The 24,290-nt window shown below is 37.8% G+C and overlaps 2 protein-coding genes across 7 annotated transcripts in view; one reads left to right on the top strand and one right to left on the bottom strand.

Annotated features, from left to right (window-relative positions):
- The window catches only part of CAMKMT (calmodulin-lysine N-methyltransferase), a 386,188-nt gene extending 384,679 nt beyond the window's left edge, over nucleotides 1-1,509 (bottom strand). For all 3 annotated transcript variants that reach the window (XM_002912408.4, XM_019809592.2, XM_034659072.1), the window contains exon 1: nucleotides 1,231-1,509. In XM_002912408.4, coding sequence (XP_002912454.1) covers nucleotides 1,231-1,368 — 138 coding nt within the window. In that variant the 5' untranslated portion in view covers nucleotides 1,369-1,509. The remainder of the gene's footprint in view (nucleotides 1-1,230) is intronic.
- Nucleotides 1,510-1,667: 158 nt separating this feature from the next.
- Nucleotides 1,668-24,290, top strand: part of PREPL (prolyl endopeptidase like) — a 53,957-nt gene continuing 31,334 nt past the window's right edge. Inside the window, exons 1-6 of one of the 4 annotated variants that reach the window (XM_034659071.1) lie at nucleotides 1,668-2,001; nucleotides 3,699-3,887; nucleotides 14,986-15,108; nucleotides 17,427-17,493; nucleotides 18,074-18,280; nucleotides 19,622-19,757. In XM_034659071.1, coding sequence (XP_034514962.1) covers nucleotides 3,735-3,887; nucleotides 14,986-15,108; nucleotides 17,427-17,493; nucleotides 18,074-18,280; nucleotides 19,622-19,757 — 686 coding nt within the window. In that variant the 5' untranslated portion in view covers nucleotides 1,668-2,001; nucleotides 3,699-3,734. Of the gene's footprint in view, nucleotides 2,002-3,350; nucleotides 3,888-14,985; nucleotides 15,109-17,426; nucleotides 17,494-18,073; nucleotides 18,281-19,621; nucleotides 19,758-24,290 lie in introns of all 4 variants that reach the window. The other 3 variants (XM_019809470.2, XM_019809438.2, XM_011236435.3) reach the window with 3 other exon arrangements.

Below are 24,290 nucleotides of genomic sequence, written 5' to 3'. Positions count from 1 at the left end.
TGGTCAACTGGAGTTCTTACTATACTAAGAATCACTGAAATCATCACAATAAGATTTGATTAATTCAAGGCCCTATTTGGCTACACTGATAATTCAACTTTAACCATTTTACTGTAGAAAGTTTCTATAATGATCTGTGAAGACATGCATTTGTTATCCTATAATTTTGTAACAATAACAAAACCGGATCAATAATGCTTTGAGAAATGATCACTGAGTTATGTCATGACACCATATAAGAAGCTGATTGGAGACAACTGGAAACAAAGTAACCCTCATATAAGAAGCTGATTGGAGACAACTGCAAACAAAGTAACTCTCAAAAAACTAAACACATTCTCAAATAAAGTGGCCACTGCTGGAAAATTCTTCTCGAAATAGAACAGTCAGAAATGTAAAGTGTCCTCTTGATTCAAGTTTTCAGGAGGAAACCTCAGCAGAGGCACAACACTGGTGTTCAAAACAATAAACAGATTTTATTTCAGGAAGTTTGGAAGGGGAGAAGTTGGAAAGAGGGTCGGCGATGTCAAATCAGGAATGTGTCAAGCTTGCATACAAGTGAAGTTACCAGCAACAGCAGCAACTCTTAAATACAAGAAAATAACCGTCATTAAACAAACCAACACACCCGGACCAGACCACATTGGACACCAAGAATCTCGCTGATCACTTCAAACTACAAGATCAACATGAAAACTTCACATCCCAGTAAAAGAGACAGCTCTTAAAACACCTTCCACACTCCGCTGTACCGACCGCACGTGCAACGTCACAGTCCCAACACACTCAACCACGCTGATCTCCAAGAAAAGGGCCAAACTTTGAACCAGACTCAGGCAGACAGATAAGAAGCAAGAAGTAACCCGGGGGAAAAGTAAAACAGAAGCAGGAAAGAGAAGCAGCATAGGATGGGGAGCAGCGGTCCCACCAACTGGATTGGCGAGCAAAGAGAAAAGTCCCCCAGATGCAGACACATATCCAAAAGAAGATCTACTTCCATCTGAGTTTCCCAGGAACTCCGCGTTGGCTGCCCCCTCCCTGCCCTACCCTAATTCCTCCCTTTTGGTGGGACCCTTAGTAGAAGCAAGGGGGCGCTTCTCAGGTGGCTCCTGGCAAAACTACAAGGGAACTCCCGGAGCTGCCAAGAGGAGAGTCGCGGCCGGTCGCTCGCCTCGTACCTGCGAGGGAAGTGACCAGATGCAAAGGTGAGGCGAGTGGACTCTCCCTTACCTGCCGCAGGAGCTTCCAGCGGGCGGCTCCCAAGGGCTCCGAGACTTGAAGCCCGCGAGAGGCGCCGCCGCTTGCTGGGCCTTCACCCACAGCTCGCTCAGCCTCGCCAGCCTGGGCGTCCGCGACCCGCGACTCCATCCCGTTAAAGTCGCCTATACCCCGAGTTGTCACGACCACAGCTCTCCCCTGCCAGGACCTGCCGACTTCTTCCCAATCAGGACCTGTGAGCCGGACCTCCCTCCGACCGCCCTAGCGCGCGCACCCTCCCCGAATTCCGCATTTCCGGTATTCGCGTCTCCTTGGCAACCAGGGCAGCGCGGCTCGCGTCATTGCACCATTTTTGCTGGCGGCCATCTTTAGTGAGGGCGGGCCGAAAAATAAAGGAGTTGTGGCAGAACTCGCGGGACACTGGCTCCTCTTTTTCCCTTGTCCCCTGCCTCATCTCGAGCGCAGAAGACGAGCAAAGACCGAAAAGGCTTAAAACTTTCAGGGTTTTAAAAAACCCACGTGTAGGAGAAGACGCTCATGACCACAATAAACATGGCGAAATCTGCTTAGGGTTGGTGCTTGACTGGGGTTACGCACACCGGCGTGCTGCAAACCAGCTCTGGGCGGCCCTGGATAGGTTGTAGTTCTGCGCGTTGCAGAACGCAGACTTCGGCTGGACGCGACTGAGGTAACACCAGTGCTCCTTCCCGAAAGCTTCTGGTTCTCGGACGTGCCCTCTCTCGTTTCGGTGTGCAGAGCCCCGCCGACTGTCCTTCAACTTGCGTACGTATGGAGGGACATACTGTGTACAAGAGGGATTCTCCCCATTTTCCCCTCACCCAGTCACGCCTCAGTCCCCTGGTCCTCCCTTTTTGCCTGACGTCCCTTCTCCGCGTGGCACAAACTGCTGCCACCCCATTCCCCCAGTCTCCCTGCGCTCACTTCGCCTCATCCCTGGGGTGGAGAGTTGCACCGGGAAAACGAGTAGGTTCCCCCGGGAACACCCATTCGTCTTCCCCCACCCCCATCCCTAGCCTTGCATACTGTTTTCTCCCTGCGGATGAAAGATGGATGGATTGAGACTGCCGGAATGGGTATAATTTTTTAGGTCCTTTCGGGTCCCTGTTACAGGGCCTTCGCGGGCGGGGGTTGGGGATGGTTACTGTTGGCTACTTACCTCTTTCCCCCCTCGCCCTTTATTTTGCTGCGACACAGAGATGGGGGGGGGGCGCGGAGGCGTCGTAGAGGATTAGATCTCTAGTAAATCTGACGCAGTATTGTACCTTTGATACCGAGGGGCGTTTTGTGGAAGATTTCCATGGTGACATGCAACAGTGTGCAAGATACTTTGATTTCTCTTACAATAATAGTAGCCAGCGTTTATTGAGTGCACACTACGTGCCAGGCACTGTATAAGATCTTTACAGAAATTGTCTAATTTTATTCTTACAACAACTCCATAAGGTAAATGGTATCATTATCTCAGTTTTGCAGATGAAGAAACTGAGGCACAGGTGGTGAGTGCCGAAGGGACGACCTGAACCCTGGTGTCTCTCTTAACTACTTACTAACTTACTAGCCTTGCTTTGATGGGTTAATGAGAACCATCTTTTCAACAGAAACCAGGGGCTCACATTTTATTTGTTCATCCTGAAGTGATGTGTTTTGTTTTAACTAAAGAGCTAAATATCTTTTCAACGTTGAGTCCAGTTGTTGTTACGTCCAAGATTTGGAGCCAACCAGATTGGACTTTTTGCTCTGCTACTTTTCTGTCCAAGTGACCTAGGGCATTTGCCAAAACCTCCCAGAGCCACAGCTTGCTCATCTGTAAAATGAATGTTACAATGGCTACTCTATCAGGTCATTATGAAGTTTAAATTAGACAAAGTACTTAAAAGTGTCTGGCACTAAGCACTCAACAACTCCTCTACCTTTATTAAGTAAGTCGGCTTTTCCAGTTTATCCTTCATATACATACCAGAGATACGTTCTGGATTTGCTAAGATCAAAGCCTTTTTGACTTTTAATGCCCTCAAGAGTTCTGGAGGTGCCCCCATTAAGTCTGTGTGTTTGTTTGCAAATTTTTATTTATTTATTTATTTATTTATTTATTTATTTTTGTTATTTTTTAGTTTGCCCCATGTGTACCAGAATCTGTGCTGCATAGTTTGAGCCTGATAGGATTGACTTTACAAATGAGACATTTAAGTCACGTCTGCCAAGAAGTGTGATTTGAATAAAACTTTAACTTACACAAGTTTTCAGGTGTTTTTAACCTGAGTTATCAGCTGTCTGCAGTTAACTCATAACCTGAAGGGTGGATGGCCCTGAAGGGGAGGGATAAGAACTGCGGATCTTAGATACTCTGAGGACCCACTACTGTGTAATCCTACCTATGAAATCATGTGCTGACAGCCCCAAAGCGAGCATAAACCAGGGACTCTGATATCATGCAGCAGAAGAGCAAATTATTTCTCCAGGCTTTGAAGTATAGTATTCCTCGCCTTGGGAAATGCATGCAGAAACAGCACTTGAATCACTGTAACTTCGCTGATCATTATTACAATAGAATAAAATTGAAAAAATATCACCTAACCAAGTGTCTGCAGAATAAACCCACGATATCAGAGTTAGCAAGAAACATCCCAAGTCGGAGCTTCTCAAGTAAGGTATGGACTTTTTAAGTTAACCTATTTGTAGGTCATTAAGATTAATTTTAGTTTAAAGATAAAGGATGGGTAAGATATCAGTTATTAACTTTCTCAGTAGTTCTAGTTTGATTTTTAAAATGTTAAGACTCAATTGTCTGTAGTTCAATTTAAGTATAAAAGAATATATGCATATATATTTGTACAGTTATAATGTAATATATAAAGATATATATTGAAAATGATTCACTTTTGGAAATCCTTATGCCGACCAGTGCATTTCAAAGTATAATTCAGCTTTCTAAAATTCCTAGAATACCATAGCTTTTAACAAAATCTAATAATCTGTTTTATAAATCTCAAATTAGTAAACTTTAGTAACTCCGTGTGTGTTAATTCTTTGTTTAAAAAAAAAAATGAGGGGCGCCTGGGTGGCACAGCGGTTAAGCGTCTGCCTTCGGCTCAGGGCATGATCCCGGCATTATGGGATCGAGCCCCACATCAGGCTCCTCCGCTATGAGCCTGCTTCTTCCTCTCCCACTCCCCCTTTGTGTTCCCTCTCTCGCTGGCTGTCTCTATCTCTGTCGAATAAATAAATAAAATCTTTAAAAAATAAAAAATAAAATAAAATAAAAAAGAAAAAAAAAAAGAAAAAAAGGCTTGCATTTTTGGCCAGTTGGGTCCTTCAGGAAGATGCGTTCAGACTATTGTACTTCGGCCAGACCCCAAGCTGTGGGCCTGACCTCAACCTTGAGGACCTGATTGCCATTATATGTAGAGTCACCACACATTCTCTTTGTGTGGGACAGTCCCAGTCTACACCTGTTGTTCCTGTGTAATTATTAACAGTGTCCCCTTACCTCTCAAAAATGTCATGGTTAGGATGGTAAATTATATAGTCATCCTACTGATTAGAGATTAAGCTGTCTATTTATGCTGCTGCCGCCTCCCTACCATATACTTGTTGTGTTCCTTAGGCTCATTAAATTACATTTGGGAGTGATACTTTCGCAGTAATTTACCATATTATTTTAATATTTCAGTTTCTGGTTTAAATTGTTTTGTTGCATACTGATTTTTTTCTTTTTAGTTTGTTTTGACGACCTCATTTTTTTATTGTGGTAAAACACGTATCACATAAAATTAGCCGTTGTAATCACTTTTAAGCGTATAATTCAGTGGCATTCATTACATTTACAATGTTGTACAGTCATCACCACTATTTCTAAAACCCTGTCGTCACCCAAAAGAAATGTATCCATGAAACAATAACTCCCCACTGCCTCCATTTCCAGGCCCCTGATAACCTTTAATCTATTTTCTTTCTCTATGAATTTGCCTATTCTAGATAATTCACGTAGTTGTAATCGTGTGGTATTTATCCTTCTGTGTTTGGCTTATTTCATTTAACGTGTTTTAAAGGTCCGTCCGTGTTGTAGAATACATCAGAACTTCATCGTCTTTATGGCTGAATAATATTCCATTGAATGTGGATACCATATCCATTTTGTCAATGGATACTTGAGTGGCTTCTTCTCTTTTAAAAATTATATTTTTTTCATCTTATTGGATTCTTTTTTTTTCCCCCAAGGTTTCCTCTTAGCTCATGCTCATGGGTTTTGGTTTTTTGTCTGTTTTTTGTTTGTTTTCGCTTTTAACTTTTTATCTGTGGTTCTTAGACTTTTTTACTCTTTACGTCTTAGTCTTTCAAATTATTTTTCTTTTTATAGTATCTTGGCTTAGTTTAACACATTTATTCTTTCTTTACTCAGAAATTCTTCATGTCTTTTATTTCATTATTACCTTTTGTGTGTGTGTGCAGCTTTATTCTACTTAAGAAACATAAACTTTAAATTTTACCTATTCAAAAAATTTTGGGTCTTTAGGTCATTTTATTTTGCACTTCGTTTGGAACATTTTGTCATCTAGTACATTTATCTTGAGTCTTAGTTTATAAATAGTAGGCAGGAATTACCGGCAGACTGACAGCTGAGATTAGCTCACAGCCTGAACAGGAGGTTGACTATTTTTTTCCTACATTTGTCCCTAAAGCAACTTTCCAATTCTCTTTCATAGATTCTTGTCACCCAGAAACTTTAACCTGACTCAATAGCTCTTTTAGTAACTCTTTCACCTGAAAAACCGGTCCCACTTTCACATGTGGTACATCAGTCATTTCTTCTATGAGAAATGAAAGCTGTGCTGTCTATCTTTTATGATCACTGGGACCCAGGGATGCTATGAAGAGACCTATAAACAATGCACATTTTCTTTCAGTAAGCATACACTCAGTTCCAACTTTGTTCGCTCCTACAGATATAATAAAGTAAAAAAAAAAAGTAGTTGGTGCCTATAGGCACATTCAAATATATCTGCCATGATAATGGAGAAAAGTAGAAGATTTGAGGGAAGATTGAAGAGATAGAATCAGTCAAACTTCATCATTATAGGGTGATTCCATTTTGTTGGGGACATCTTAGTGGACAAATAGTGAATATAGGATGATAATCCCTCTTCTGTTTGGATTCTAAAATTCAAAAGCCTCTTAGAAAAGTTGTTTTTAACTCAACCCCCATTCCCCACAAACACACAAAGCTATTATGGTCTTTATCCCACTTAATAGATGTTTTGCTTCAAAATCTTCCTGTGTTTCATTACAGGGTAGTGTCTCTGTCACCTTCCCCCTCCCCGCTTTACCCAGATAGGCACCGTGTTAACTTAACAAAATCATTAAATTCCAAAGCACATTTAGGTCATCATTATATTTCAGTTGGACTTGTCACAGTCACAAGTATACCCTTCTTGTTACTTAGATCTTAAGAGTGAGGAAGGAAAAGGGGCGCTTGGGTGGCTCAGTTGGTTAAGTGTCCAACTCTCGATTTTCGCTCAGGTCATGATATAAGGGTCACGAGTTCGAGCCCCGTGTCACTTCCGGTGCTGGGCCTGCAGCCTGCCTTAAGATTCTCTCCCTCTGCCCTTCCCCCCCACCCCACACCAAAAAGAAATTTAAAAAAATGAGGAAGGAGAAGGAATAAATGTAATTCACTACTAAGGTGGAGATTTCAATAAGTTGAATATATGAGTGTGGAATTTGGGAAGAATTATCCATATGTAGGTAGAGGCCATAAGAACCATACTATATTTAATTCTGTGCTATTAATATATTGTTTTGAACTTTCTCTCATTAGACTGTGAAATCCACAAAGACAAGAATTTTATAATGCGTATCTTTGTATGTCCAATATATGGCCTAATGACTTCCTCATAGTAGATAAGTAGTAAATGTTTGTGGAATGAACTTATAGTTGAATGAATAAATTTTTTATTTTCACGTAATTATAAATTTTATTATTGGAAGAAAGACACCAGAAATCATCCAGTCTGAGTTCTTTCTGTGATTTGTTTTAAATTCATTTTTATATATGGTGTGAGGGGTTGGGATCCACCCTCATTCGTTTGTAGAAATATGTCTGGTTATTCCTGCGGTGTTTGTTGAAAAGACTATTCTTTTTCCATTGAATTGTGTTCACACCATTGTCAAAAAATCAGTAAATGTAAAGGTTTATTTCTGAACTCTCAGTTCTAGCCTGTTGATCCGTATGTCTGTCATTATGCCGGTACCACACTGTCTTGATTGCTGTAGCTTTGTGTAGTAAGTTTTGAAATCAGAAAGTGCATGAGCTCTTTCTTTGCAAATGAAAAAACCAGAGCCACAGTCCAAGGTTAAGTAAAAAAATTAGCAGAGTCAGAACTAGACATCAGGTAACCTGATTCCTAGTATCTTTCTTTCTTAGCACCTTTTATTATAAACTGTTACAAATACTAACAAAGTCAATACCATAATAAATACCCATGTACTCACTACTTGGTGTGATTTTTCTTAACTGGAAAAATAACATATATTTGAAGACTCTTGTATACTTCCTGTATCACATTCCCTAACCTCCCCAGCGGTGATCATTGTCCTTAATCTATCTTTCCATGTGTGTTTTTATCTAAATTGCACATGTATTTGTATCCACAGATGACATATAGGAGTGTTTTACATGTTTTGAAACTTTATATATTATACATACAATTGTATAACTTTTGTTCAACTTACGATTTTGAGATTACACATTAATATGTGTATTGCTAGTCTGTTTAGTACAACTACTATGTAGTATTCCATTGTTTAATATATCACAGTTAATCCATTTTCTTTGGACAGGCATGTAGATTTTCTCCAATTTCCAGATTACAAAACAAAAGCTGCAAAACATGATCTTATATGTATCTCCTTAATCATATGTGCTAGACTGTTTCTAGATTCTTATACCTAAAATTAGAATATGCTGATGTTTCATTTTCAAATTAAGTTGATAAACCATCTTAAATGCAAACAAGGAATATATGAGAGTTCTATTTATATCTCACTTGTATTATCAGACCTGTTCCTTTTTGCCCTTCCAACAGATAAATGTGTCAAGTATTTCATTGTTTAATATTCATTGCCCTGATTAATAATGAAGTTGAGCTTCTTTTCTGTGTTCATTAACTCCTTTGGTTTTATCTTGAATTACTTAGTCATATGCCTTGACCATTCTTCTTATTGGGTTTTCTTTTTCTTACTGATTTGTGAAAGTTCTTTAGATGTCCGTTGTCTTTTATACTGTAGATACCTTTTTTGTAATTTGTGCTATGTCTTTTCACTTTGTTTATGTCTTTTGTTTAAATAGGTCTTTACATTTTTGTTTTATGCTTTCATTCTACTCAGCAGTTATTTGTTGAACACTTATGCACCATTCTAGCAATCTGATATGTAGCAGTGAGCAAAGGGAACAAAATCCCTGCCTTCATGAAGCTTACCATTCTAGTTGAGAGAAGGGAGAAGAAAACGAAACATATGAATGAAACAAAGTATGTCAGAGTCAGTAGGTACAGTGAAACAGAAAATAAGACAAGGAAAGAATGAACAGGCCATATGGAGATTGTTATTTTAATAGGATGGTCAGGGAAGGCCTAACTGAAGGTGACATTTGAGCAATAGCTTGGAGGAGGTGATTGGGCATAGGGCATAGCAAGTTCTAAAAACTGAGGTAGGAGCAATCCAGTCAGGTTCAGGCCGTATCAAAAAGGCCAGTGTGGCTCAGAGTAAGCGTGCATGGGAGGAGTGTAGTAGCAGATGGGGTCATCAAGGTCGGTAGGCCATTGCAAGGATTTTCACTTTTCCTCTTGAGTGAGATGGAAAACCATTGGAGGGCTTTGAGTGAAGACGTGATATGATCTGACTTTAGGCTCACTGTAGCTCTTTTGTTGAAAATAGCCTGTGGAAGACAGAAGCAGAAACAGAGCATTTAGGCTTTCTCCTTATCCAAAGGAGAAAGGATAACTGTACAGACAAAGTAGTACCAGTACAAGAGTAAGAAGTGGTTAGATTCTGGATAGATCTTGCAAGTGGAATTGAAAGGATTTGCAGATTGCTTGGTTGTATCAAGAGAGAAGGACAGAGAAGACTGTGGTTTTAAGCCTTGAGCAGCTGGAAGGACAGAATTGTCATTTATCAAGATAGGAGTGATTAAAGAACCAGAGTTTTTGAGGGGAGAAGGTACATGGGGAGATTGGAAGTTCAGTTTGGGACATTTTTCGACATACCTATTAGCCATCCAGGTAGAAGTGTTGAGTAGTCACTTGGATAAACGGGTTCAGCTTGTGTAGGGGAAAGGTTCAGTGTGGAAATACAAATTTGGGAGTTCTCAGCATATGAATAGCATTTAAGGTCATGAGGCTGGATGAGATCACCAAGGCAATTAGTACAGACTGTAGATGAAGAAGTGATCCAGGACATGCTGATGTTAAGAAGCCAGGGAGTTGAATAGGAACTGCTAACAAGACTGAGAAGGGCTAGTGAGATAGGAGGAAAACAGTAAGAATGAGGTGTCCTGGAAGTCAAGTGAAGAAAAGTGTTCTTGGAAGGAGGAAGTTATGAACTGTGTCCTGATGCTTATAGGTCAAATAACACCTTACCTAGAATAACATTTGTGTTCTGCAGTGCTGTGGCCATCCGTGACCTTGACAAGAGCAGTCAGTGGAATGAGAAGGGCAGAAATCTTAGGAGTGTCAAGAGAAGGGAGGAAAGGAATTGGAAGCAGGGGGCATAGAAAACAATTACCTCTCTTCATTTAACAATCACTTTTGAATAATGAAACAGCAAATATAACTAGATATTTTAAAGGAGTATAATTAAGGTTATTGAGAAGTGTTTCATGGATACTAAATAAGATGTGTACTAATATGAATACACTTCACGTGTGTTAATTACAGATTTAGTATGGTCTACACTGTGTAAAGCAACAAAGAAGCCATTTATCAAGTCAAAGAAGTTCCTAATTTCTCTAAATTCTCTATTCCTAATTTAAGGTTTTATCATTTTTTTAGTGTCTTGATTATTTTCTATTTTTTTCTGCATTAATGGAAATGGCCCTAAGATTTATCTCCTTTATTTGTGTTAGATTACATTAGTAGATTTGAACTACTAATGTTGAACCAGCCTTTCATTCTTAAGATATATCCTACTTGGTCACATGGGGATTTACTATTACTGTTACTATTTTTCGTTTTGTGCTTTTTTAAAAATACATTTATTCATTGTATTTTTAGTTTTTTTTTTTTTGTCCATGTTTCACAGTAAGATTGATTTTTAATTGTCTTATGTTGTCATTGTCCATTTTTGGTGTCAAAGTTAGATTTGCCTCATAAAATAAGTTGAGTACTTTTAAATAATTGACATTTCTTAGCATATGAAAAGATTATCTGTTCCTTGAAGATTTAAGAAAGCTACTTTGGGGGGCGCCTGGGTGGCACAGCGGTTAAGCGTCTGCCTTCGGCTCAGGGCGTGATCCCGGCATTATGGGATCGAGCCCCACATCAGGCTCCTCTGCTATGAGCCTGCTTCTTCCTCTCCCATTCCCCCTGCTTGTGTTCCCTCTCTCTCTGGCTGTCTCTCTCTGTCGAATAAATAAATAAAATCTTAAAAAAAAAAAAAAAAGAAAAGAAAGCTACTTTGGAAAGCGTCTGGGTTTGGTGTCTTTTTTAAGAAAAGGACACTTAATTACCAGTTTAATTTCTTTGATAGTTACTGGCTTATGCAGCTCTTCTGTTTTTATCTGTTTGGGTAATTCATTTATTTTCTGGAAAATGATTCATTTTATCTGTTTTCAAATATATAGGCATAAAGAACTTTATTGTGTTTTTTTTAATCTGTATTATATCTGTAGTTACACCACATTTTTCATTTCTAATATTCTTTTTTTAATCACTCTTGTCTTCTTAGTACATTTATCAGAGGACCAACTTTTTTTTAATATAAAAAATCAACAACAAACTTTATTTTGTTGATCTTCTCTAGTTTCTTCGTCCATTTCATTGAAACAACTTTATTCCATTTCTTCTACTTCCTTTAGGTTTACTCTCTTTTTGTCTTCTTTTTTTTTTTTTTTAAAGATTTTATTTATTTATTCGACAGAGATAGAGACAGCCAGCGAGAGAGGGAACACCAAGCAGGGGGAGTGGGAGAGGAAGAAGCAGGCTCACAGCGGAGGAGCCTGATGTGGGTCGATCCCATAACGCCGGGATCACGCCCTGAGCTGAAGGCAGACGCTTAACCGCTGTGCCACCCAGGCGCCCCTCTCTTTTTGTCTTCTGAAGTTGAAATGCTTCATGTTATATTTCAGGGGTCCTATAATGTCAGTTTGTCCCACTATTAATGTGTAAAGCTTGATAATTTTGGTTAAGGTGATCATTGCTGGTTCTCTCCATAAGTAAAGGGAGCCTTATTCTCTTTGCAGTTACTAAGTAATCAGTAGGGTAGTACTTGGTACTGTATTAGCATTGTGTTACTCAACATCATTTCACCTAATAAGTTTAACAACCATTGATGATCTTTACCCTAATCATTTGTCACTGGGGTTGCTAATGATTTTCTGATTCTGTTATTTCTGTATTTATTTGCTGATATTATTCTGTAAGGAGTTTTCTTTTTTGTTGAAGCCTCTTTTTTAATTCTGGCTTGGTGTGTTTGGGGAGTTTTTTGTTGTTTGTTTTGGCTTATTTTCAGAATATGAATTTTAATATTTTTCAAGGTAGTATCAGTTACAATCCTTATTCTTTTTGATGTTCAAATTGTCCCAAATGTAGGAACCTCTACAAACTGGCCCTTTTAACACATCTCCATTAAGCTTTGGGCATTTCCTTGCTTTCTGACAAGCCTATTTTTTTACTCTCCTGCCCTGGACTTGGAATTAGCCATTTATTAATGGTACCATCTTGACTAAAAGCTGTCCAGTGTGTTTCTACTGTGCAGTTTTTGTCTTTAGAATTGATTTTTGCCATAATGAAGTTTATATATTTCATCCTCCTGTTTCATAAGTTTCATTGTTAAAGTGGTTTTATCGTAGTTCACCTGGAAGGTGGGAAAGAGTGCCTTTTTCCACTAATGGAGTGATACTTTTCATGTAACCTCAAAATTTTAAGTTAAAGCTATCCTCACCTGAGTTCCATTAGGTAGTATATGCTCTTTAAACCAGAATATTAAGGTATTAAGATACTTGGCTAAAATAGATAGGTTTAGCTGTGTACTCTAATTATATTGCTAAATGGCATTGAAATGAAAACTTAAAATACCCAGTGGGTATTGCTGGGACAGAATTAAAACCAAAAACAACTTTGATATTGACTATTTTGGATTTATGGATATTATGTAAAATCTCCATTTTCCTGGGAGTCGTTCCTTTTGAGGAATTATTTATAAAGCTCTGAATTCTACTTCTATTTTATTAAGGCAGTTAAAAGTCCTATTGCCTGGGCGCCTGGGTAGCACAGTCGTTAAGCATCTGCCTTCGGCTCAGGGCGTGATCCCGGCGTTCTGGGATCGAGTCCCACCCACATCGGGCTCCTCCGCTGGGAACCTGCTTCTTCCTCTCCCACTCCCCTGCTGTGTTCCCTCTCTCGCTGGCTGTCTCTGTCAAATAAATAAATAAAATCTTTTTTTTTTTAAAAAAAAAAAAAGGTCCTGTTGCTTGCAGGGTTATTTTGGTTCAGATAAGCTCAGTTTGTTTGGATTTTTGACCCAGAAAAAGGTTAATCAAGAAGTAAAATAAATTGAGCTAAGAGGACAGGTATTATTCCCAGTTCTGTTGCCTTAGCCCTGCATTGGCCATGGCTCTATAAGAATGGGTATTTTTTTTAAAAAGAAGAAGAATGGTTATTTAAAAGTAACAGGCCTAGCTCCCTGACACAGAATGTGCTAGAAACTGCAAGGTGGACAGAGGTACTCTTCATAGCTGTCCTGACTCTACTTCAAAAGTTCCAGTGGAATTACAGAACAAATAAGCAATGTTATCTGGAAATGAAAAGGTAGTTCCTATTGCTAAGTTGTAGTTTCAGGATAGATTTCTAGTGATCTTCTAATTTGTGTTTCAGATGTTATTTGGAAATTATTGATACAGGTAGTTTACCTCACTACTCTAAAGATCACCTCTAAGTTTTGTGAAAATGCTAAGAAATAAATGAAAAACATATGAGCCTCCAGGATTGGATTTCAAATGATTACTCAAGGATGCTAAGCATATGATTGAAGTAGAGACTGAATGACTTGGACTACCATAACAACAGTTGTTCCTAAGTGGACTCTAATCCAAATCATAAAGTATCTCAAAAAGTCCAAAGGAAAAACTTTGTGGAAATGATTGTTTTTCCATTTAATTTGTTTTGGTGTTATTTCTATTTTGTTCTTGTGTTTAATTTTAGATTGTAAGCTCTTTGTGATATAAACTGTATTCATAGCTTACATTCTCAACAGTGTTGGTAAAGTATCATGGACACACTTGTGCAATAAATATTTACCAGCTGTTAGAGATCCTTACCAACAGCTTAGTGCCCCTCTGGCACAAATCACTGTGCAGTTGTCATCTTTGGCAGAAAGCTGATGTTGAAAATCTTGGCTAGAATTCTTTTGCTTAACCAAGGCAAACCTGTGAAGTGTTGAATTAGTGAACCTCTTTTTTTTTTTTAAAGATTTTATTTATTTATTTGACAGAGAGAGAGACAGCCAGCGAGAGAGGGAACACAAGCAGGGGGAGTGGGAGAGGAAGAAGCAGGCTCATAGCAGAAGAGCCTGATGTGGGGCTCGATCCCATAACGCCGGGATCACGCCCTGAGCCGAAGGCAGACGCTTAACCGCTGTGCCACCCAGGCACTCCTAGTGAACCTTTTTTTATTTTGATAACTGAGGTTTTTGCCTTATCCAAATTTTAATAATTTATGTGGCATTTACATGTTCACCAGAGGTCACCTAAAGTTCTTAGCTTATTGCATCCAATAGGATATTGAGTGCTTCTTTAGCTTTTATCTATATCTCTACTCATGTTCATTAATTGTCCATTATTTTTTCTTATTCTGTTTATACAGTGAACGTATTATTTTTTCCTTAAACTTAAAAAAAAGTTCTGTTCTTATAAAGTATTAATTAACCTTTTGATCTGATAAACAGTTCTATTTGGGGGATTCCTTATCCCCACAAGAGAAGAAAATTATGGCTAATGAAGATATAAAATAAGACATGTTTCTTATAATTCTTTCTGTGAATAAAAATAATAATGAACATTTATTAATAAAAATAATCTCTTCCTCTCCCTTTGAAATTTCCCTCGTTTTAGGAGGCATTATACTTTATAAAACTCAGTAAACATTTTTTTCTAACTCTTCCCCTGACTACTAAATATGTAAGCATCCTTTCCTTTATTGCCTAATTTTGTATACATCTTTCTGATAGTATATCTACATATTTTCCAGTGCTTCTTAGTGCTTCTGCACCTTAAGGACTTAAACGTGGTAACTGATAGTATAGCCATCAGGTGTCCACCTTATTTTCTTTGTTCACATTTTGAAATGAAAAAGAGCTTAAAAAACAGCATTTATTGAGTTTAGGAAAGCATTTAAGATCTGTGAAATGCATATTATTTCATAAGTATAGACCTACCATTGTAGTACTTGCATGAAAAGGAAATAGGGATGATCTCTAAAAAGCAGAGGTTTTTCTCTCTAGTTTGAAATATGATCATACCAATAAAATTTTTTCCAGGATTTTCTGCCTATTAAACAAGAAAACGAAAAATCACTTTCAAAAAACATGGATGTGTTTGAAAAAGTGAGAACAAAATTAGAAACACAGCCACAAGAAGAATACGAAATCATCAATGCAGAGGTAGGATAATCTTAAGTCTTTTTTTTTTTTAATCTGATGTTAACGGTCAGGACGCAAATGAAGTACTTTGTGATTCTAGACATAATCCCACAACAGAATTAAACTGCTTTTGCCTTTATGCTGAAAAACTTAAACAACAAAGAATAAGAGTGTGTTTTTTTTTTTTTTTAATATTATTTATTTATTTATTTATTTGACAGAGATAGCCAGCCAGCGAGAGAGGGAACACGAGCAGGGGGAGTGGGAGAGGAAGAAGCAGGCTCCCAGCAGAGCAGGGAGCCCGATGTGGGTCTCGATCCCGGAGCGCCAGGATCACGCCCTGAGCCGAGGGCAGACGCCTAATGACTGCGCTACCCAGGCGCCCTATATATATATATATTTTTTTTTTTTTTCCGATTTCATTTATTTATTTGAGAGTGAGAGTGAGAGAGCAGGAGCAGGGGGAGCGGCAGAGGGAGAGGGAGAAGCAGGCTCCTCGCTGAGCAGGGAGCCCGATGCGGGACTTCATCCCAGGACCCAGGGATCATGACCTGAGCTGAAGGCAGACGCTTAACCAGCTGAGCCACCCAGGCACCCCAGCATAGTATGATTTTTAAAATAAAGTATAAATGAATTTCAAAATCAAAATGAACTTCTAGGTTACTTTGTTAATTCTGGTTTTTGGAAACAACCACTTCTGTTTTAAAATGTTTTAAATAGGGGCGCCTGGGTGGCACAGTTGTTAAGCATCTGCCTTCGGCTCAGGGGGTGATCCCGGCATTATGGGATCGAGCCCCACATTAGGCTCCTCCGCTATGAGCCTGCTTCTTCCTCTCCCACTCCTCCTGCTTGTGTTCCCTCTCTCGCTGGCCGTCTCTCTGTCAAATAAATAAATAAAATATTTTTTAGAATAAATAAATAAATAAAATGTTTTAAATAATTCCAAGAAGAAGTTCATATGAAACCATCATTTTTTTTAATTATTTGAAAAGTATTTGTTTGCCCTGTCTGCAATTTTTTGTAATAAAAGGAAATTCCCTTTAGTGTAATACCATGAAAGCCAAGTAATTGACCATTTAAAGGTGTTACCACAGTCATAAATATCCAGTTGAAGCACATTGAACATGCATGTTGCAACTTTTTCAGTAAGACTGGAAAATAGAACCACAGCTTATAAATGAAAATCACATTCATAGTATAATGGAAATAGCAGTAGGTTAAGAATCAGGAATTCTAGATTCAAAATAAGCCATTAAGTAGCAGGTAATAAATGTGACTTAGGCTACCTGAAGTCATATCCTTCAATCAATTGCATTTAATATGTAGGTATTGGACAAGAGCACTATTTATATATTGGGTATTCTCTCAATCTCAAATTATGTATATCTGTCAACCCATAAGATGCTTTGTATAAATCAGATTGAGGGGCACCTGGGTGGTGCAGTCGGTTGGGCGTTGTACTCTTGGTTTCAGCTTAGGTCGTGATCTCAGCGTCCTGAGATGGAGCTCCGCGTCAGGCTCCACGCTCAGTGCAGTGTCTGCTTGAGTCTCTCTCTCTCCCTCTGCCCCTCCTTCCTGCTCTCTCACTTGCACTCTCTCTCTCTCTCTCAAATAAATAAATAAATATTTTTTTAAAAAATCAAATTGAAACCAGGACAGCTGGTAGTGACGGCATATTTTAGAGGAAATAACCTGAGCAAGTTACTGATTGTGTTTTCAGACTAATCTGAACCTCTGTTTTTTCATCTGCCTCATTTTAGATTACCTTAAAGATGCCTTTCAATCTTTTGTTAACTGAATCCCACCATAGGGATGTCAGATACTCCCAAAATATAGCTAAAGTGGTTTGTTACCGTCATCAGAGGCAAAACAGATTTTGTTATGCCTTCTCTTTGTTCCCTTTTACATTTATGTATTAGAAACAATCCAGTGATTGTGAATGTATGAAAACCATATCTTAGTTATTGTGTTGTAAAAAGTGATCCATTTTATATTTTGTATGTGTTCATTCACAGACAGGTCTTTTTATAAAAGATCTCATTTCTTCTTCATCTTAAATGGTCAGACCAGGGACTCCTTGATGGCTCAGTTAGCTAAGCATCTGCCTTCAGCTCAGATCATGATCTCAGGGTCCTGGAATTGAGCCCCGCGTTGGACTCCCTTCTCAATGGAGAGTCTGCTTCTCCGTCTCCCTCCGACCCTTCCCCCCAGCTCGTGCTCTCACTCTCTCTCTCGAATAAATTAAAAGTCTTTTAAAAAAATTAAATGGTTAAACCATCAAACAGTTAATTAAACTGTGTTTAAATTATTATTAAATAAACCTTTTTTTTTTTGGTCAGGTTAAGCATGGTGGTTTCGTTTATTATCAGGAAGGTTGCTGCTTGGTTCGTTCCAAAGATGAAGAAGGTACATCATAGGTCTTCCTTTTTTTCTAACTTACTCTGATTTTTCATATTTCACATTTCTCATAGGAAATTCGGTTATAATTTCTCAAAGGTATAGAAAATATATTTTTTTTAGATCATTTCTGCATTAAAAAAAAAATGACTAGTTAATATCTGGATTTGCTCAAGAGACAGTTAAAACAGCTATACCCAAAAGCTTTGGTGGGGAGAATGGAGGTGGGAACCAGTATTTTTTAAGCATCTCCTATATCCCAGGTACTATGCTGGGCCTTTTACATAGATTATTCAGTGTCATTTACATTCTGTTACTCTCTAGTTTCTCCATGGTCTATAAATACTAGACTATATCTATCAAATAATATCACATAGACTGACGCACAGAATAGTACTGAATAGCATAGGCTAATATTAAATAAGAAATACCAGTTTCTATGCAAATCAAGCTGCTATCAATGCTGAAGGAAGCCAGAATGTAGCCTCTCATAGAAGGGGAATGCTAATTCAAAACATTGAAATATGGTTTAAAGATTTTTTTAAGTATGTCTTGTGGAGTTAACACTTTCATACTTTCCTTTATGCAGCAGATAATGATAATTACGAAGTTTTATTCAATTTGGAGGAACTTAAGTTAGACCAACCCTTCATTGATTGTATCAGAGTTGCTCCTGATGAAAAATATGTAGCTGCTAAGATAAGAACTGACGATTCTGAAGCATCTACCTGTATAGTTGTGAAGCTCAGTGATCAGCCTGTAATGGAAGCCTCTTTCCCAAATGTGTCCAGTTTTGGTAAGCCACCAAACAAAACAGTCTTCTGTGTTAAAAAGGCAACTGTAAGAGAATTGTCCCTACCTTTGAAGCATTTTTACTTGTCCATGTGAATGAGAAGGTGAATGCTTAATCTGTTTATCCCTGTGGACTCCACGGCTTCTTGTGTGTCTTTTATTCAGGAGACCTTCCTTTAATTGTATATCCAAATTCATGTTCATGTTTTTTAAAGTATTGCAGTCAGAATCCAGGCTGTACAGTGTATTTCGATATCTCAGTAATTCTTTGCAAATTTACCGTTCGGATACATTTTTGCATATAAGTTGTATCTTAATGTGTTACTCAACTTTAAATTTAGGTATGTTTTTAAAATTTCATGTTGTCTTGTCAAGCTATTAGAGCAAATTGCTCATGGTCACTACCAACAAACTGGAACATGTTGAACTAACTTATTCATCAATAGAAGTTGTGATATTTTGACTAAGAGAACCAACTTTAAATTTTGTCTTTTATTATTGAGCGATACATATATTCATAGTTTATCCTCCCTTTTCATTTTCTGCCGTAATTTTCCCTGTTTAATAACTGTAAATGGTTTTGCAGCGAGTTGAAATTATAGTCTAATTTATTCTGAGACCTACTTTTGGGGCGAGGGGTGGGCAGAGAGGAAGGGGAATCTTAAGCAGGCTCCATGCCCAAGACGGAGCCCCACATGGGGCTCAATCTTAGGACCTGTGCCGAAATCAGGAGTCGGATGCTTCACCGACTGACCCAGCCAGGCACCCCCTGAGACATATATTTTGTACATTTTAACCTCTCTAAAATCAAGATGTGTATTATACAGTGATGTCTTACAGTCACTGTCAGCCAGGTGGCAGTCATGATGTGATCGTGTGAAAATTTCATTGACAGCTTCTGGTAAGATCAAGAAAACTCCAGCATTAAAATATATTTGGTAGTTTGAGATATCCTGTGGATTGAGGGCAGACAGAAGAGAGGTAGGCATGAGAGAATGTGATCCAGTGTTTCTTTAGACTCAAAGTTAGAGATTGTAATGTAAACATAACTCATCTCCTGTAAGCATGTGACTCTGAGATACTGAACATTATGCTCTTATTTAGAAACCTGACACTGAGAACTACTTGAAACCTTGGAATTGATGTGGTAATATTTTATTCTGCAGAAAGTTCTCTGACTTCTATATAACATTGGTTAGCTCCGGTCAAACCTGTGTTCAATTTTACATTTCCAGGAATGAACTTGCAAGTCTGTTTTTTTGTGGCACTCAAAATTTGAATGTGCTGTGCCCTTTTTTCCAACTGTAAATAATATGTAATGTATAATTCAGTTATTTTCTTTCAGAATGGGTAAAGGATGAAGAAGAGGAAGATGTCTTATTCTACACTTTCCAAAGGAACCTTCGCTGTAATGATGTGTATCGAGCAACTTTTGGTGATAACAAACGTAATGAACGTTTTTACACAGAAAAGGACCCAAGGTACTAGAATAATGCAATTAAATTTTTTTCTCCAGGGTTTTTCTCCAGTTATCTAAAGTGCTGTTCTTGGTTGACATAAAATGTTGATTTCAGCTAGAACCAGGTGTAATAATAGGATAAGATGAGCATAATCATTTATTAGTTGTTTGGATTTAAAATTGGAATCTAGGTATGTTCAGGCTCCAAATGAACACAAATACACCATTAAACTGCAAATACTAAGTTGCTAACATTCTCTGGGGACTGTGACACATGAAAAGAGTTGTTAATTAAATTTTTAATAGGGTTGTCATACTACATTTTTAAATCCTTTATAAGCCATAACTAGAATACCATGGTATCAGTTGCACAGAATTCACTACACATTTCATATAGATTATCTGCCTTTTAAACTGTTTTACTTTGAGCCATGATGTCCACTGATCTTTAAATTTTGTTCTCCCCAGTATTTTGGTAATTCCTCCCTAAAGCTAATTCTCTTTACTTCCTTATAATCTAGGGCTCGTGCCTCGTATTACCACTTAGCAGACTTGGGAGGAAATAACAATAAGTTTACCTGGCAAAATCCCTTGACTCTTATGCAGATATACTTTTCCAAATGATTTATGAGAAACAAATTTTTCCTTAATACCAGGATCCTATCACTTTTTATGTCACTTAACAGTATAGCTTGGACAGTGTCTGAACAGATTTTACAAGAAAAATAATGACATCCATATCAGTGAAGTTGATACTCAAAACAAGAAAATTAACCCACCATTTCATGAAATTTCAGAACTGATAAGGATCTTAATGAAAATCTTACACAGCTCCCAGTTTATATCGAGAATTTGAGGTCTAGAGAAATTCCGTTACTCCAGCCCATAGAACTAACATTCTTGGTCTAGTAATGCTGTCATTACCTTTCCCCCCCTCTGATGATGATTTTTTTTTGATGAGAAATTATTAGAACTATTTACTCATATGATTCTACTATTTTATGTGTTGTTCATCAAGGATATCTTTTGGGGAGATGACAGTTTAAGCTAGTAATTTATTATGCTCTATCAGTAACTTATGACCACAAACCATTAGCCGTCTTGTGAATGAAGCTCAAAATTAACACCATAAGCTGTACCGTTGAATAAGATACTTGTTTGCCTTATATTGGTACCATCCTAATTTCTAAGATAAAGTGGAACCTATTTGGCTTGTACATGCTTTTCTGCTCCATAAGGAACTGACCAGTTATGGTTAAACCTCATTTGACATTCAGAGCCCTGATCTACAACACAAACTAGTTTGTAAATTCTTAACCCTTTATAATCCCCAAATCCAGAAGGAAGGACCAAAAGGGAAGAGCAGCACACCTAAAGAGAAAATGGAGTAAAGGTCATCAAAGAACTTCTAAAACAGAGCTGCTTCTTTACTGTGTTTGCTTTGATCCTCAGGGTTTGGTTTTCTGTTCTCATAAGTAAAAATCACCAAAGTGTGTAATTTCCATTTACCTGCCTCTGGTGGCCCAGTTTTGGATACCTGATTTTTAAAAAGGTATTGTCATAAACGTGCCTAAAAAGAACCTTACGAGCCAGGTTCTTCATCTGCTTTGTTTCCAGTGTTTGAGTAAATTTGGTTGTTCAAGGGTAGCTTTCTGTTTTGATAGAATGCCTCTGAAAATCATGTTCAAGAAAAATGCCTCTCCACTAATCTTAAAGATTATACGTATTAAATATATACTCTTCCATTTTCAAATATTTGCAGAGCCATTTAATTCACACATTCTAGGGAGAGCAGAATTATAAATATTCTAAAGGGAAAGATCTGAAAAGAATTAGGAGATCTGCTTTTTAAGTCACCAAAAAATAACACCTCCCTCACCACCACCAAAAACCATTACTGGTACAAATGCTATTCACTATATGATTTACAGCTTGGTTCTGTCACTAGAGGCCAGAACAGATCTAAATTAGAAAAGCCTGGGAGGTTACTGAAACTGGCCTTGTCATTGAAGACTGGGGGTCCAAACCCCAAAGATCCCCGTGAGGACAACTGAGGGTAACCTTGAATATATTAAGCTGCACCAAACACTTGACATCTTAGAAATTTAAGGTAAAAGGAGTTTTAGAGGTAGACCTTTAACTTCTTTTAGAAATTAGTCTTTTGAAATCTAGAGACAGTTAAAGATTTACATGAAATCATACAGTTGATGAGAAAAAAACGGACACCTGCATCTTCCAGCACTTGATACTGCTCTTCCTTTGTAGTAGAACCTAAATTCTTGTGTGAGAAATGGAATTAGCCTGGAATGGCCCCATTTCCTCTATGTGGCAGATGGTTCTAGTCTTATTCTACAGATTGATCTCGGAAAAGCCATTTCTTGTTCAGTTTCTATATCCTAGGTAATGCTTTAGAATTTGGATAATGACATTCAGATATTGATTCCAAAACTCTTTCTTTTTTTTATAATAATATTTTTTTATTGATTCATTAGTTGCATGTAACACCCAGTGCACCATGCAATACGTGCCCTCCTTACTACGCATCACCAGCCTATCCCAAAACTCTTGAGTTTATTTTGTGTTTCTACGTTTCTTTCATACTTTCAAGTATACCTATCGTTAAATGTATTTATACAAATTAAAAATCCTTGCAAATGATGTCAAACTCATCACTTGCATATCCAATAATACTGCAGAATGGGAAAATTAGAGTTTGCTACCCATACAGGCATAATGGTTGTAACCAGTGTAATTAATAGAAAGACGTGTTTGCTTATTGAAATTGAAGTTGATTTTGTGCATTACAGCATGATCCCACCTGTAAATTCAGAAGACAACCTAGAACTGCTAGATTACGAGCAGAGACTTAGTCACTTTTACTTTTGTATCTTTATTGATAAATAGGGTACCATCCATCTAGCCTATTAACTGAGTAAATGGTGCACTTAGGTCAATTTCTCTCTTTCAAGCTAAAACCCTAGTCCAGTGAAGACTGTGAGGACCTTTTAACCATTGAATTCTTAGCAGTATATAGCAGAATTTAAAGTACATGTTGCCTTGTGGTAAGCATAGCATAATATTATAAACTTATCACTATGTTGTACACTTGAAACTAATGTAACATTGTGCATCACCTGTACTCAAAAAAAAAGAAAAAAGTATGTGTTGCTACTAAATCATAAATTAAAACGAATTGAAAAATATATTATTTTGCTAGGTGAAAAAAAACGAATATGTAGTATGATGTGAACTTATTTTTCACAGTAAGCATAATTATTTTCATAATCAGAGGTAAAATATATTTTAAGTTTAAAATAAATATCAATAGAAATAAATGGGAAAATGGATTGGCCCTAGTTCTTTAAATTCCTTGTCTTCTCTTTTTGAATTGAAAATACTTTTGTATTATTCTATAACTTTTTTTGTTAATGCACACATGCCTTTTTTTTAAGATTTACTTTTTTTCAGCTTTATTGAGATATAAATATACATAACAAGTTTAAGGTGTATGTGGTGATTTGATACATTATAGCTATTACAAAACAACACAAGAGAGGTAGTTAATATCTCAGTAACCTCACAAATTACCACTTTTTTTTTTATGTATGGAGGGAATATTTAAACATCTACTGTCTTGTCTACTTTTGACTATGTAATGTTGTATTGCTAACTCTGTAGTCACCATGCTGGACATCTGATCTCCAGAGCTTATTCATCTTATATAACTAAAGATATGGGGGCGCCTGGGTGGCTCAGTCAGGTAAGTGTCCAACTCTTGATTTCTGGTCAGGTCACGGTTGGGCTCCACACTGGGCTCTGCACTAGGCATGGAGACTGCCTAAGATTCTCTCTCCCTTTGACCCACCCCTCCTCCCTCCTTCTCATGTAAATAAATAACTGAAGGCATGTAGCCTTTCTCCATTATCTCCCCATTTCACCTAGCTCTCAGCTCCTAGCCACCATTCTACTACTCTGTTTCTGTGAGTTTGGCTTTTGTAGATTCCATATATAAGTGATGTCATACAATATTTGTCTTTTTCTGTCTGACATATTAACATAATGCCCTCAAGGTTAATCCATGTTGTTGCAAATGGCAGGATTTACCTTTTGTCATGGCTGAATAATACTCCACAGTGTGTATATGTGCATACGTGCATGTGTGTATGAACACTGAGGTTGTTTCCACATCTTGGCTATTGTTAATACTACAGTAAACTTGGGAGTGCAGATAACTCTTTGTGACCCAGACTCCATTTCCTTTAGATAGTACCCAAAAGTGAGGTTGTTGGGGGCACCTGGGTGGCTCAGCCATTAAGCGTCTGCCTTCGGCTCAGGTCATGATCCCAGGGTCCTGGGATCGAGCCCCACATCGGGCTCCCTGCTTGGTAGGAAGCCTGCTTCTCCCTCTCCAACTCCCTTTGCTTGTGTTCCCTCTCTTGCTGTCTCTCTCTGTCAAATAAATAAAATCTTTAAAAAAAAAAAAATTGAGGTTGTTGAATCATTTGGTAGTTCCTTTTTTAATTTTTTTAAGATTTTACTTACTTAAGAGAGAATC

Source organism: Ailuropoda melanoleuca, chromosome 4 (assembly GCF_002007445.2).
Source record: "Ailuropoda melanoleuca isolate Jingjing chromosome 4, ASM200744v2, whole genome shotgun sequence".
NCBI classification, from domain to species: Eukaryota; Metazoa; Chordata; class Mammalia; order Carnivora; family Ursidae; genus Ailuropoda; species Ailuropoda melanoleuca.
This window is presented reverse-complemented; position numbering and strand designations above follow the sequence as displayed.